The sequence below is a fragment of the Antennarius striatus genome, chromosome 2, assembly GCF_040054535.1.
Source record: "Antennarius striatus isolate MH-2024 chromosome 2, ASM4005453v1, whole genome shotgun sequence".
Classification (NCBI taxonomy): Eukaryota; Metazoa; Chordata; class Actinopteri; order Lophiiformes; family Antennariidae; genus Antennarius; species Antennarius striatus.
This window is the reverse complement of record NC_090777.1, coordinates 26,687,995-26,703,217: the sequence shown is the minus strand read 5'-3', so window position 1 is coordinate 26,703,217 and position 15,223 is coordinate 26,687,995. Positions and strand designations below refer to the sequence as shown.

Sequence of the window (15,223 nt, the reverse complement as noted above, 5' to 3'; positions counted from 1 at the left end):
GTTTTAAATCAATCATTTTATTTCACGTATGTTATTGAATACTTTGACACCTTCTTGTTTGGTATGGTAGTGCTGTGTCACCGTTCTTGGAGTTGGCAGAATATAAGAGGAGTGATGTTTGTGACTAATGAATGTGCTTTGTCAGTTAAATGACAGCTTGTAAAAACTTGTTCAGTTCGAACCAAGCTTGACTCATGATGATGACAAACACATTTATTGAGAATGCTGGACTGGGCAAAGACAAAAAGAGGAGTTACATGCAGAGACACTTTTAAAGTTTCAGAGGCAACAGTCTTGTTGTGTCTTGTTCTCTCTTCTTTTGGTCTCAGAATTTGATTTTATCCCATTGAGAAAAATGTATTAAAATAGGTCGAATTTGTGTAAGTAAGCACAATGGTTTTGTAAGTGGGGCTGTCTTTAGATTTTTCTGAGTAAGGCTCACAGATATTTTTGGTGGGCACAACACAACAATCTATTTTTGTCATTTTTATTATTATTCCATGATGAGCTGGTGTCTCGTCCGGGGTGTACCCCACCTCTCACCTGTAGTCAGAAACAAACGTATCAGGAACAAAACTCATTTGTGAGAAGACTATATGAGATTTTTCCAGTAAATCACAACAGGAAGACTATCACCCCAGGGTAAAATTGTGCTTTTATGTCATTGAGCTATTTGCCATGCTTCCAAAAACCAGTTTGTGTTTACATTAATTGACAGAACATAACATATAGATACAGTTCTTTCGTCTCTCTGTCATGTCGACACTTGTATATTTCTCCAAGCTGTCAATCCCTGATAAAATTAGATGATCATTTAAATTTCATGTTAAGTTCATGTAAATCAAACAAGTTGTTATTTCTTTAAATGCCGCCCAACATTATTTTAAAAATTACACACAGTTATACAAAGGGTTGTCTTGACCCACCAGTTTTGTTGTTTCAACTTAATAATCTTACGAGTTCTCTTCACAGACATATTTGTGCGCTCCACACTATAGATGACTGATTGGATATATGCAATTTCCTCCGGGATTAATAAAGTATCTATCTATCTATATCTATCTATCTATTAGATTCTCGTTCATCCAGTTCATCCTACTTTTTAAGGTTGAACTGAGGCAAGAAGATTTTTCAATTCTACTTCACTGGTGAGGAAGTATATAAATTATTATTATTATTATTATTATTATTATTATTATTATTATTATTATTATTATTATTATTATTATTATTATTATTATTATTATTATTATTATTATTATTATTATTATTATTATTATTATTAGACATGATCCTGTGTTTTTTAAGAGAATATTTCATCATAACATGTAATTATATGACGACAACTTTGGTTGGGGTTAGTTTTCAGAAGCAGAACTGTGACAGCTCATGGAGCAGATATATTTCTGTTTTATTTACAAAGTTTGGATCGTTAGATCATTTCATGATTACACTTACGCAAGAACATTTTGCAATCAGTGCGTTTCAGTTTGATGACCGGGTTCAGTGAATTTATTCATGTACTGATATTGTCACACCTCTTGGCAAATTCCTACCCCCTTTCACTTCAGTCAGTTCATTTCCTACACCTGCCTTGCCTTCACTCACCTGCAGCCACTCCCTAATCCGCTGCTACCCCTCATAGATCCTGCTCAGTCCCCTGTCCTCTGTCAGATTGTTGTGTTCGCCCTGACTCTCCAGCCTGTGTATCCTGCCTGACATTTGACCCTGCTTTGACTCTTCCTGCTCCTCAGGCCCTGCCTTTTTTTCTAGCCCCTTGGAGGATCTGTGTGCTTGGATTCATCACTCTGGTTGCCTGACCCTGCCTGATTCCTGCATTCTGCCTGTTCGTCAGATTCGTCTGCCTGTTGGATTGATTAACTCGGTACCAGAACCCTGCCTGCCATATCAAAACTTTTGACCCGCCTGCTTGTCTGTTGTGCTTTTGGGTTCTCCACCAGTCTTGTTGGAGCTGTGACAGATATGTAAAATTTCTTGTGGTTTACTCTATAAAGTACTCAAGCATTTTAAATTTTCTGTATATTTGAGGTGCTTTATTTCTGTTGTGACTGTTTCTTCTATATATTTGGTTGGATGTTGTGGCTTTCCAGTCTGGTTAATTTTTCTGATAAGACATGCCACCTTATTTGGTACAGATTAGTTACTGTGTATATATATTTTTATATTTCTCTGGCATTTAGCTATTATTATTCTATTGTAAATATGCAGCAACATTTTTCACAATATATTTTTTTGTGTATGTTTTGTCTGCCTCTTGTTTAGGTGGAGCTCGTGTCTTCACCCTCAGATTTGTTCATCTATTACTCCATATATGTGGATGTGGTGCCATTCTTTTCTTGCATTGTCCTCTGCAACACCTGGACCTAGTTTATTTTCCAATTCTAATGTGAAATCAGTTGTAGCCGTGAGCGCAAATGTGCCTGTAACAAATATTGTTTTGTTCGACCTAATTTTGCAGAAGCTCCATGTTTTCGGGTAGATCTGGGGGGCAGTGGCTCAGTTGGTAGAGCGGGTCGTCCAATGGTGGCAGGATTGGCGGTTCAATTCACTGCCGAGGCGCCCTTGAGCAGGGCGCCAACCCTTTTATAAGTTGCTCATTAGGGTGCACCACTAAGGAGCTGCTTGCCCCCCCATACACACACACAGCATGCCTATACAGGCCCCGTGTGTCTGTGTGTTACAGGCCTGTACACACTATATATACTGTACATGACACTTTATTAATCCCCATAATTTCCCTATGGAGATTAATAAAGTAGATACATTTATATTTACACAGATTAGGCACTGAGTTGACAGATTTGTTACTGGTACAGCTCAAGCTTTTGTGAGGGCAAGGAATTCATCAATTTCTGATCAGATTTTGTTTGGTTGTTTTGATCATCAGAGGGATACGTATATGAAGGGGATGAAATAAGGTCTGACCATGTGGAAGCAGGCTATAAATCTATTTTTTTTAAAAAGTAGAAAATATTGAATGAAAATGATTTAATGGTACCTGCATTGAAATACTTTTATCTTTTCTGTCATCTACTTCAGTGATGTTGGCTAAAGAAATCGGGAAACATCTAAGCTGTCCCAGACAATCAGTGACAGGATGGATGGTCAGTATTTGGCTCAGAGCTCATAATCGGAACCTTGAGGCAAGTGCTGTGCAGCTGGTAGGGGTCCAACCTGATGATACAGTGCTGGAGGTGGGTCATGGCCCAGGACTGGGTCTGCAATCTGCAGCCAAACTGCTCACAGGTCCTACAGGCCACATCATAGGGGTGGATTACTCCGAGTATATGCACCAGGTGAAGTATGAAAAATAGCCGAATTAAGTATTTGAGCAAGGTCTTTTTGAGCCTTTTGAAGATAAAGAAGGATGCACCTACCCTGTTTGGTTACCTTTGCTTCAGTTAATTTGTACAGGGAGACTTGCAGGTCTTTACCTAAAACCCTCCTTGAGGTCTTCACTCAAAGAGGGCTGAGAATGAGGGTGGGAGCTTCAGTAAAGAGCTGCAAGTGCTGCTTTCAGTTACTGTTGATTTTCATTCCCCCAAGATGACAAGAAAGCAACTGAAGAATCTTGTGGTCAGTGGAAAACTGACCCTGCATCTTTGTGATGTAGCAGCAATGCCTCTGGCTGACCACACAGTGGATAAGGTGTTCCACTGTAACTCCTACTACTACTGGCTAGACCTGAAGAAGGCAGCCACAGAAATTCATCGAGTAATGAAACCGGGTAGGACAAGACCAGGTGACAGAAAGTTAATGTTCATGTAATATTCTTGTTTTGTATCAGCAACAATGTTCTTTTTCTTTGTCTCAAACACATCCAGGAGGCCTTATGGTGACAACGCTCTACGGGTTTCATGTGGCAAAAGTTGCATCAAAGGTTTTGCCGGGGGACAATTGGCGTCCAGAAAAATACATGGCAGCTTTGAGTGACTCCAGCTTCACTAACATCAGAATGGAAGACAAGAAGCATGGAGACAAGCCTTTTCAGGCCATCTACGCCAATGCATGAAATTGAAGTCAATCAGGAGGCGAGGGATTGTGTTATCTCTCTAATTATAGAAAACAAACCAAAATAAAGTGAAATGTATTACACATTATCAGTTATGTTTGACTTTTTTTGCATGCTGTTACTGCCATTGGTCCATATATAACATTGTAACATATAACTTATGAATTGTAGTTGAAAAATAGCCAGTGATGCATGATGTACAGTGAGAATTTCCTCTCAATATAAAAATCAATGCTGGGAAAATTTAGCAGTTGCACTTAATCCCTTATCCAAATATTAGCTCTCATATAGATTTGGTTGTAATTAATATTTTACCAAGATTATCTATTTCACTCAATGCCAATAGAGAAACCTAAATTTGATCTTTTGAGGGTGTCGTTTGTGCTTGAATTAATTCTGTGAAAGGGTTTTGGAAGCTGCAGCCATTGTTCTGCATTATCCCATTCTTGTTCACAATAAATGCAGGGTGAACTCTTGTTCTAAGTTGATAACAACCAAGCCACCTCAGCACCTTCAGAATGACATAGAGATTTTGTACAAGTGCCTTAGTAAAATGGCCGAAAAAAACAATAAGACTCTCTTTCCCTGGTAGATATAGATTTAGTACACTGGGATCTGTGTTCTCTCTGGGCGCTCTGGCTTCCTCCCATATCCCTAAAGCATACAAAATCTGTATAATTTAGATAGGTCCCGCTGATATCCCCACCTATATATTTGAATAAGCTCATTTGAAAACCTCACGCTGTCACGCTTCCGGTGAGTATCCGGAAGTTCGGGCCGCTAGTCGAGTTAGCTCCGGTCTTCACATTTGTCCACGTCTCTCACTTACGGAGTCGTTTTTGCATCGTCAAACATAGCAATTCATATTCTTTGTGTGACGGACCTTGCGTTGTCGTGTGGGGAACCCCAATGCTTTATTCACAGGGACCGCACTGTAGACCATTTCAGGTACACATCTGTGAAACCTAATAAGATATAATCACAAAACAAAAACAACATTTTCAGGAAGCTAGAGGCACAAAAATGTGTAGGTCAGGATAAAATGTTGAATTCAGGGGTGTCGCAGGATGTTGCAGTCTCTGACTCCCTTGTTTTACTTGGAATGGCTTGTCTTAGGTTTCATTGTACAATAATGCCATGGTGAAGCAGTGTTTGCTGTCAGTTACTAGATTAAAGGTTGTGTCTTTGATGTCTAACTCCTCACTCAGGTAAAAAGAGGAGTAATGAACACGTGCAGTCACAACCACCTCTCTGCTTGATTGATTGAGAACTAAATCCACAGTAAAGAATTAACTTCTCTAAAATCTATGGCCAGACGTCGCTTCAGGAGACGAGTCAAACCCAGAAACTCCAGTAAGTCTGCAACTTCCAGCTTCTTGATGGACTGGATTCTGTTGATGTATGGAGGAACTCTTGTAATCTGACATCTCAATCCTTATTCAGACATTTTCTTTTAAATTTGTTGTGTACTTGTTTTTAGCCTAGAACCTAAAAATATGAGTGACAGGGTTTTAGAGCTGCAGGAGGCCAGCAGGTGTCTGCATTAACTCTTTAATCTCTTTAAAGATGATCAAGAGCAGACCTCATCACTGATTAAGTGCTACAACAAACGTGAGGAGAAGACGAGTGGATATGCTGCAAGAAGGAGGTATTGCCCCCGTGCAAATGTGCAGCCCTCTGTCCCACAAAGACAAGAGAGAGGCTCGTCTTCTTACAGGGTGGTCTGCAGGAAGCGTCCGAGCACTGCTGGTCTGGACACATCAGCTTCTAAGATTAAGCACCAACAATATGCTGCTAAACAGAAGAACTGCTCTCCTGCAAATTTGCAGCCTTTTGTCCCTCAAAGGCCAGAGGGATCCTCGTCTTCTGGCCCGGTGGTCTGCAGGAAGCGTCCCAGCCCAGCCGGTCTGGATACATCAGCTTCTAAGATTAAGCGCCAGCAATATTCTACTGAGCAAAAAGGCTGTCCTCCTGCAAATATGCAGCACTCCGTCCCACGAAGACCAGAAGGGCCCCCTTCTTCTTCCACAGTGGCGTCTAGGAAGCGTCGGAGCCCTGCTGGTCTGGACACATCAGCTTCTAAGATTAAGCGCCAGTACACTGCTGAACAAAAGGACTTCCCCCCAGCAATCGTGCAGCATGCCATCCCTCGAAGGTCAGAGAGACCTGCGTCTAAGGTGGTCTCCAGGAAGCGTCGGCGCCCTGCTGGTCTGGACACATCAGCCTCTAAGCGCCAGCAATATGCTGCTAAAAAAAAGCACTACCGTCCTGCAAGTGTGCAGCACTCCATCCCTCGAAGGCCAGAGGGACCCCCTTCTTCTTGCACGGCGGTCTCCAGGAAGCGTCCCAGCCCTGCTGATCTGGATCCATCAACATCTAGGTTTAAGCGTCAGCACCTGAGCGATGGTGATGGTATGGGTCAGTTTGATGGTCTGTCTCTGAGGAGGCCTGATAGACCCATCAGTCAACAGCACCCAGTGTGGTTTGACAGACTAAGGACTGGACCAAGATACTTTGAATATTTTAACAAGACTCCTGGTCCTGGCTCTGGACTAACGGGTTTCCAGCAGCATCGCCCTCCAAACCAGATAGGTCCCATAGGGTTTGAAGATTCTGGTCCAATTCACTACAACAAGCCGATTGCGATGGCCCCAGCCATCTATGAAAAACCCATACCCCCTCAGCAGAATTTTCACATGGCCCATCAGCCTTTCCGAGAGCCCATGAACCCTGAGGTCTCTGCCGTACCAATGACATTCCCGGATCAGCCAACACTGCAGCAGACACCAAACTCGCAGCCAGCACCTCCCTTCAGCCAACAGGGTCCCACCCATTCCTATCACCCTGCTGTCCCCGCTGTTGGCATGCAGCAACCAGTGAGTGACAAGTTGTTGAGAGTTGTTATGTTTAGTTTATACCACAGCTGCTCCATTAAAAACTACAAAGTTCTTTTCCTTAAGGATGTCATGTCTTTCATACAATGGGGTGGCAGTGGCTCAGTCCACTAAGTCTTGGGCTGGCAACCAGAGGGTGGCCAGTTCAAGGCCCGTGTGGTCCAAAAACATTTGGAGTGTGAGCTGACAGTGGGAGGTGCCAGCTCACCTGTGCGCCACAAACTGCTCATTGGCGGCACACCAGGTCTGAGATGCTCGCCACTGTACATCTCACTGTATATAATGCTTACAGGCCCCTTGAGTGTGTGTTTTTGTGTGTGTGTGTGTGTGTGTGTGTGTGTGTGTGTGTGTTTGGGTGTGTTTTTTTCAGGGGCCTGTACACACATATACATATATACATGTCAAAAATATATAGGAAAACATGAGTGGAAAAATAATTTTCCAAAGAGTTATCGATAAAGTTCTTCTTTTGTCTTCGTCTTCTTGTGTATGAGCCTGTATCTTTGTTGTTGCTAGGATATCCTCTTGTTGTTTTCAGGGAAACATGATGACCCTCAACCAGCCTGCCCTGCCTCAGAACCTGGTGCCTTCCAGTCAGAGTAAGAATCGTATCTTCTTCCTCACTCACCCTAGGACCAGGACTGCAGCCTGTGGCTGCCTGATGTTCAGAGCTGCTGATCAGCTGAGGTTAATGATTCTGACTGGTTTTTTATGCTCTTGTAGATCCACAGGTGGATGTTAACAACCTGCTCTCTAAACTGATTGCCAGTGGTGTCATTAAACCTTCACAGCCAATCGTGGCGTTGACCTCCGGGACTGGTCAGTGATGTTTGTGATCTTTGTAATTCACTCGTTAGAGCTTTTAATCATTAAAATGGGTTCTAATACTTGTGTTTACTCCCCAAAAACCTCGACTGTGCCTCCAACAGCTTCAGTGGCAGTTAATGAGGAGGAGGTGAGGGTGGAGGTAAAGGATGACATCCCAGACCTCACCAGCTTCCCCATGGATTACATGAAAAAGTGAGCTTGAGGCCAAATTTCAATCTAAAAATGCCTTAGCTCCCATTTGAAGGGTTGATGTTCTGACAAGTTCTGTCCCCTATTTTTTTGTGTGTCCTCTCAGGCACTATGAAAGCGACGTGACCAAGCTGTACTCGGGGAAGCAGTGCTCCCAGTGCAGCAAGAGGTTCACCACCTCTGAGAACTACTCCGACCACCTGGACTGGCACTTCAGAGAGGCCCATGCCAAGAAGAAGCGCATACACCGTCGCTGGTACTACAGCCTCAAGGTGAGAACACACACATGCCGTATGCTCCTCTTGCTAACCTGGCTTGAAAAGCTTCAATAGGAAGCAATGGTCACAGTTAGTAAATACAGTGTGTGTGTTTGTCAGGATTGGGTTGAGTGTGACATTGCCGATCTGGAAGATGAAGCAAAGAGTAAAATCTTTGAGGAGGAGAAGGGGCAGAAGAACAAGGCTGCTGCTAAAAAGAAGTTCCAAAGTGTTAAAGCCACCAAGAATCAAGTGGCAGAGGTGAGACGTCAGACTTATGTTCATCAGCAATTACTCTAAGGCTCCAAGTGCCAATGAAATACTGTCAAATGAACAAAAATGTCTTTTTTCTCCTGCAGTTGTGTGAAATCTGCCAGGAAGCATTTGAAACATACTGGGCAGAGGAGGAAGAAGACTGGTTCCTGAAGGACGCCGTCAGGGTTGGCAACAAGGTAAACTCAGCATACCAGCACCAGAATGTTCTCAAATATTTCGTTCATTCCCCAAAACTTGGAGTGAATTTAAACTGTTTTTTTTACCCCAACAGAACTTCCATCCTATCTGCTATGAAGATGATAAGAATGTAAGAATTGAAATAATTGGTCAAAAAATGTAAATGGTCTTTACAATTTCCAGCATGTGACCCTCTGCTGTCTGTCTCCTCAGTCAGCATGCATGTCACCCAACAAGGCTGATCACCCACTGAGCGCCCTCCTGAAGGAGGGAACAGAAGAAGAATGTACTTCCTGTTCTGTCGCTGCTGCAACAGTCAAACAGGAAGTAGAGCCTCAGACTATGGAGTGGAAAAAAGAGAAAAAGGATATTTTATCTGATGATGTGCATTCACATCAGAAAGTGTAACAGAAATGTTTATTTGAAAAAAAAAAGTTTTGTTCCATTTGGGTAAAATATGTAAATGATGTAATTTGTAAATTAGAGTATTTTTGGTATCTCTGGTGTGAAAGTGAGTCCAACGACAGTTTTGCTGCCTGCTTGTTACGGTATGTAAATAGCTGAATTGATTATTAGTGATTGCTAGTTACAGTTGATGAGATAAAGGCCTCTCTAGTTAAGATAACGGAGAACTCAAAAGAATGAGTTGCTAGAAGGGTTCAGAGAAGAGTCCTTGGAAGAAGTGAAGCAGACGCGGAAAGATATGGAAGAGAATGACCGGCACACTGTTGCCTTGGAACAGAGAGTGGACGTATGCGCATGCATGCACAGGCTGTAGCCAGGAAAGGGGAACAGGCCACCAGGTGCAATGCTGATCATGACACAGTGGAGCAACAGGTGATTTCCTAACTCAAAGATCTGGAGATAACCTTAGATCTGGAGCACGTCCAAAGCTGTTATTCACTGCCATCTGGGGGTAGGAGACCACCTACAGTGTTGATAACATTTTACAACCATAAGCACAAGATTACTCTTCTGAAACAAGGTTTCAAACCAAAAAGTAAATCAACGAGAATCTCACTAAAAAGAATGCTGCTATTGCCAAAAAGGCTCATCAACTGAAGAAGAATGGGTGGATTGACAACATCTGGATGAACAATTGCAGGATCTTCATCAAAACAAAGGAGCTTTCTCCGGAGCAGATGAAAACGATCAGGAGTGGTCTGAAGAAATGAAGGACCTTAAACAGAGAAATGCTGAGCACGATAGTTTGGAGTGGATACATTTGTGGATTATGCCCTGACTGACCTAAATGCAATTACTGATCCTGACAATTTCTACAATAACAGGATGGACAATGGTTGTTACTGCATCAAAGATCAGTACAACAGAATCAGTTCAATAGTATGAGCCTCTACACCAATTTTGACCACATTAACGATTATAACAGTTGAAAAACCATTCAACATCATCAGTGTCAGAAACATGGATTAATGAAAACAAAAACATAAATTGCTGCTTGGAGAGATGACATTAAGTTTGACTTTAAAGAGCATGTCGATATCTGTTGGCAATATAATGTGTAACTACTGAAGTGTCTGTGACAAACTGGTTGATTCCTGGATTCACTGTCTGCTGGGGGAGGTTAAAATGATGATTATATTCTTATTGAGAACACTGGTAAGGTCTACTTCTTGTTTTGACTATGATGTAAAAAAAACACTTTGCTGTAGCTTGAAAGAACATAAACATGGTAATGTTCTAGGTTATATCTGGAATGAAGGCTAATGTGTGGAATTGTAGACAATTGATGTAATGATGTTATAACTACACTAAAAAGGGAATCAATCAATCAACTTTTATTTATATAGCGCTTAATCACATCTGAAGACATTTCAAAGCACTTTACAGATTTACAGCCAACAATGCCCTCCAGAGCAAGCAAAAGCAACGGTGACGGGGAAAAACTCCCCAATTTAGGAAGAAACTCCAGGCAGGACCCAGGCTCTGGAGGGTGGTCATCTGCCTTGACCTGTTGGTTGGGAAAAAGAAATACATTGGGGAAAGAGATAGGTCAAGTAAAAGAGACAGAGAGAGAGAGAGAGAGAGAGAGTGGCAGATAAGCCAGTTTGAGTTTAAAGTCCATAGTGCACTGTCGCTGAATTGGGGGCGGGTTTTCCAGGCCTTTCGATAGCCTGGCTTCTACCCGTCAGCCCCTTTTTTTTCAGATGTTGTTGTTGATGTCACAAATGTAATGAAGGTGTAAAGTCTGTTGTAAAATCATGTCAGAAAAAAATAAACAAACTAATCTAAAAAAATAGGTGTTGGTTTGTTTCTGGCTATATTAAAGGTAAGCATCATTTGATTGGATAACTGAAGACTCACCCGTTTTCTAGGAAGCATTTCTTTATAAGACTACTCTTTTTCTTTTTTATAGTCTTGACCTAATCTTCAAGAAGTGAAGAAAAAAAATAGCCTATCTTCATTTAAGATGTATATTTAATCCTCATTGGAAAAAACTTCTCAACTTTTCATGCACAAATTATGATACCCTGAATCAGGTCTTTTACAAGTGTTTTTATCTGATCTTTTATCTGATGATGTGTAATCATCAGAAAGTGTAACAGAAATGTTTTTGAAACTGAAAATGTTTTTGTTCCCTTTGGGTAAAATGTAAATTATGTAATTTGTAAATTAAAGTATTTTTAATATATCTGGTGTGACAGTGATTGAGTCTAACGATGGGTTAGCTGCTTGTTATGGTCTGTAAATAGCTTAATTTATTATTAATGATTGCTAGTTACAGGTGTTGGGTTGTTTCCGGCTGCATTAAAGATAAGCCTCATTTGACCGGATGAGACTCACCTGCTTTCCACAAAGTATTTCTTCAGAGGACCAGTCTTTTTTTTTTTTCATATGTCTTGGATTGATCTTCACAAAAGGTAAATAAAAATAAAAAATTTCTCTTCATTTAAGCAAAAAAGATCAATAAGCTTTAAATGTATATTTTGTCTTCATTGGATTAAAACAAGCCGGTATGTCACAAGGGGCAAAGTAACAAATAAACATATTGTCCACAAAGGGGAATAGTCAAAAAAATAAATAAATAAAAAATAAAAACTGAAAAGATCAGGACTTCCACTCAAACTGGGATAACCAATCAACATAAATTCCACTCAAGATGCTTGAGATCAGAGGATACGCAAAACCAACTGAGGGTCAAAAAGCAAGAGGAATTTTTTGAGACAGAAAGTGATAACAAGCTGGACTAAAAAGCCTCAGGCTAATCAACCTGATGAGGCTCATGTCTGAACAAAGATGCAGAGTGGAGGCTCTGCCCACAGGCTCAGCCCTACCTCCTGCTAAACTCCACCAGCTCAAGACAAAAAGAGTCATAACACCCACATGAGCTAATAAATGTAGGAACCAATGTTTCTGAATCACGTTTCTGCATTAACTGACAATAACTCTAATCTCCAAACGTTTTGCTGTTTGATGCTAACTGCAGGTCGACAGACTGGAAAGTGCATAGCACACTGCCTCTGAGATATCTCTTAATATACAAGGTAAGGTGTTTATTTAGACAAGGCATATTCATTAGTTACTGTAGTTACTTTCATGAATATAGTTAGTGTATGTCTAACATGATTGTCGGTAATGAAATGACCACTGATTGATTGATTGTAACAGTTACTAACAGGCAAAGATCGTAGGGAAAAAATCCATTTTCTGTTCTCCCATGATTTCATTCTCATCTCTTTGCTGCCCAGATGGTCTATTGGAATTGTTTGAACTCAATAACCCTATCAGGGGTGGATGATCCTTTTTTTTTTTTTTCCATTTCTGTGATGCCTACAGTGACAGCCTGTTTAGAACAGAGTGTACTGTCCTACCTGAAGTTGCACAACGTGTAGTGTAGTTCACTCCTGGTGTGTGGCCTCCCAGTGGAGTTTACTGTAAACTGGCAGGAATAAAAATAAAAAAGATGAGCTTTAAGCTTGAAAATGGTGAACTACGTTAATGTTGTGCTTCATCTAATGTCCTATGCTATTCAATAGTGAGAAATTTACATGTCCAGGGAGGTGGAACTTGGCTTTGAATTTGGTAAGTAAAAAAATTAATGCAATGGGCTTGAGATAAAACAGAATATTTCATCCTCGGGTGATTTTTTGATTTCAACAAGTTTTATTTTATTCTTCTTTGTTACAGTTTGTAACACCTGCTCATAATATTAGCTTGCTTTATTAGAGTTCCAATCACAACAATCACAACTAAATTCAAAATTTTACCCTGATCTATTTTCAGGGTGGGTCAGGTTAAGTTGTGGCATGTTGCAGTCTCTGAATTCAAAATTTTATTCTGATTTACTTTCATAGGTCGGGGTAAATCAAAGCATAGGTAGATCAAAAACTAGCTTTGATCTATGGTCTTACTCACGCTGGCCTTCTCCCTCATCTATCTACATCCGGTTCCTGAGTGTAAAAAAGTTTAAATTTGACCTTGACCTTGTTTTCCCAAGGTCAAGGTTATCATCTAAAAAAAAATACCTAGTAATGTACTTTTTGTTTCATCTTTCTATCTGCAACGGCTGCGAACATATTTGGTGGACTAACTAATGAATGAACACACTAACACTGACAATTACAATACTTCACTGGTTTGAAGCGGGACGTAAAAATGGATTAGAGATGCAGAGTGATCTGATTGTTCAGTGATCGTGGGTAAAACCTCAGGGCTCCAGTGGAAAAAGTCAAGCTCTGATATTATTTTATTTTTTTAAACATGTGAAAACAAATGTAGTACTAGTCATGATTTTGGAGCAGATTGGATAGAAGCCGGCTGTAAATCCATGATATTATTTTGAGCCACTTGCATCAACATACTCTATGATTTTTTTGTCATTTCCTTTAGTGATGTTGGCTGAAGCAATTGGCAAACATCTGAGGTGTCCTAGAAAATCAGTGACAGGATGGATGGTCATTTTGTGGCTCAAAGCTCACAATCGGAACCTTGAGGCAAGTGCTGTGCAGCTGGCAGGGGTCCAACCTAATGATACAGTGCTGGAGTTGGGTCATGGTCCAGGACTGGGTCTGCAGTCTGCAGCCAAACTGCTCACAGGTCCCAAAGGCCACATCATAGGGGTAGATTACTCCGAGTACATGCACAAGGTGAAGTATGAAAAATAGTTGAATCAAATATTTGAGTCAAATGAATAAATGAATGTATTTATCACATTAATGGTTTTGAAATGTGTTGTGCCATCCTCAAAGAATAAAACAAGAGACACTATCAAGCCTTTCTGGCCTGCCAATGAACTGTAAACCTTTCTATAAGGATAACTAATGTTAAACTGAAATACCAAATTTCAGACAAGCAGGCCAGCTGATATGGATTAGAATTTTAAATATAAGCTGCTTTCAGTTAAACTGCTCATTTTCGTCTTTTGCAGAGGGTAAAAAGACAACTGAAGAATCTTGTGGTCAGTGGAAAACTGACCCTACATCATTGTGATGTAGCGGCAATGCCTCTGGAAGACAACACTGTCAATAAAGTGTTCCACAGTAACTGCTACTACTACTGGCCAGATCTGAGGAAGGGAGCCAAAGAGATTCACCGCGTCATGAAACCAGGTAGGACATGGTGGTTAGTCAGCTGTAATTTACTCAAACCGCTGTTCCTCCACTGGCACCACAGGGGCTAGTCAAATTCAGACAGTCTCAGATTAGTTTGTTCTAACAACATATTAGTTCATCGATTGTTTTGTTGCTAGTCTGCAATAATGCCCTTTTTCTTTTTCTCTCAAATGCTCTCAGGTGGCCTTATGGTGACGGTGCTTTATCTGTATGAGGTGGAGAACATTGCAGCAAAATGGTTTGTGTCAGGGGACAATTGGCGCCCTGAAAACTACATGTCAGCTTTGAGTGACTCCGGCTTCACTGACATCAGAATTGAAGACACAACGCATGGATACAAGCCTTTTCAGGCCATTTACGCCATTGCTAATAAGTAAGATTGGAATGAATCTGAAATAAAGGCATTTTGTGTTTTGATTCTAAATCCAGAAAACAAATTAAAATTAAAAAAATAAGAAATGCACTTTCTATGTACACATCCAATTTCATTGGTTTTCAAATGGAAAAACAGATGTCATTCTTGTACAACAGGTTTATGAATCAAGATATAAGACTGATTCAATTTTGCATTAACATCAATATGGTGTTAACAATGTCAGAAATGATTAAAATTTGCAATAAAAATCAATGTTAAAAATTGTTAAGAATGAGAGTAAATAAACTTTACAATAATAATCAGTATGTTAAAAAGTGTTTAAAAATGAGAATGATTAAACTTTGCATTTATAATAAGTATGTTAAAAATGTTAAGAATGTGATAAATAAAGCTTATCAGCAAAATATATTTTAAGAGCTGGTGTTATTTTCATAATGATCAGGGTTAATCCTTTTTCATTAAGCATAGCTGACTGTAATTGAAGAGATCAATTGAGGCGGCACAGTGGCACAGTGGGTTCAAGTCTCGCTCTGTGCAGAGTTTGTATGTTCTCCCCGGGTTCTCCGACTTCCTCCCACCTCCAGAAACATGCACCAGGTGAATTGATCAGACCAAATTGC

The 15,223-nt window shown here is 40.5% G+C and overlaps 2 protein-coding genes across 5 annotated transcripts; both read left to right on the top strand.

The window, feature by feature from the left end:
- The first annotated feature begins 1,594 nt into the window (after positions 1-1,594).
- Positions 1,595-4,106, top strand: LOC137612551 (uncharacterized methyltransferase YdaC-like). Of its 2 annotated transcripts, none has more exons than XM_068341133.1 (4): positions 1,595-1,885; positions 3,061-3,317; positions 3,568-3,763; positions 3,846-4,106. In XM_068341133.1, the coding sequence occupies exons 2-4, from the start codon at positions 3,063-3,065 to the stop codon at positions 4,031-4,033; spliced, it is 639 nt and encodes a 212-aa protein (XP_068197234.1). In that variant the 5' UTR covers positions 1,595-1,885; positions 3,061-3,062; the 3' UTR covers positions 4,034-4,106. The 2 variants fall into 2 exon arrangements, with proteins under 2 accessions (XP_068197234.1, XP_068197243.1); XM_068341142.1 differs by having other exon boundaries at positions 1,599-1,885; positions 3,568-3,748.
- A 7,881-nt stretch (positions 4,107-11,987) lies between these two features.
- On the top strand, positions 11,988-14,995 carry LOC137613849 (uncharacterized methyltransferase YdaC-like). Of its 3 annotated transcripts, none has more exons than XM_068343323.1 (5): positions 11,988-12,013; positions 12,103-12,160; positions 13,506-13,762; positions 14,044-14,224; positions 14,408-14,995. In XM_068343323.1, exons 3-5 carry the CDS (start codon positions 13,508-13,510, stop codon positions 14,602-14,604), a joined length of 633 nt encoding a protein of 210 aa, XP_068199424.1. In that variant the 5' UTR covers positions 11,988-12,013; positions 12,103-12,160; positions 13,506-13,507; the 3' UTR covers positions 14,605-14,995. The 3 variants fall into 3 exon arrangements, with proteins under 3 accessions (XP_068199424.1, XP_068199408.1, XP_068199416.1); XM_068343307.1 differs by lacking the exon at positions 11,988-12,013 and adding an exon at positions 12,653-12,698 and having other exon boundaries at positions 12,020-12,160; XM_068343315.1 differs by lacking the exon at positions 11,988-12,013 and having other exon boundaries at positions 12,020-12,160.
- The last annotated feature ends 228 nt before the right edge of the window (positions 14,996-15,223 follow it).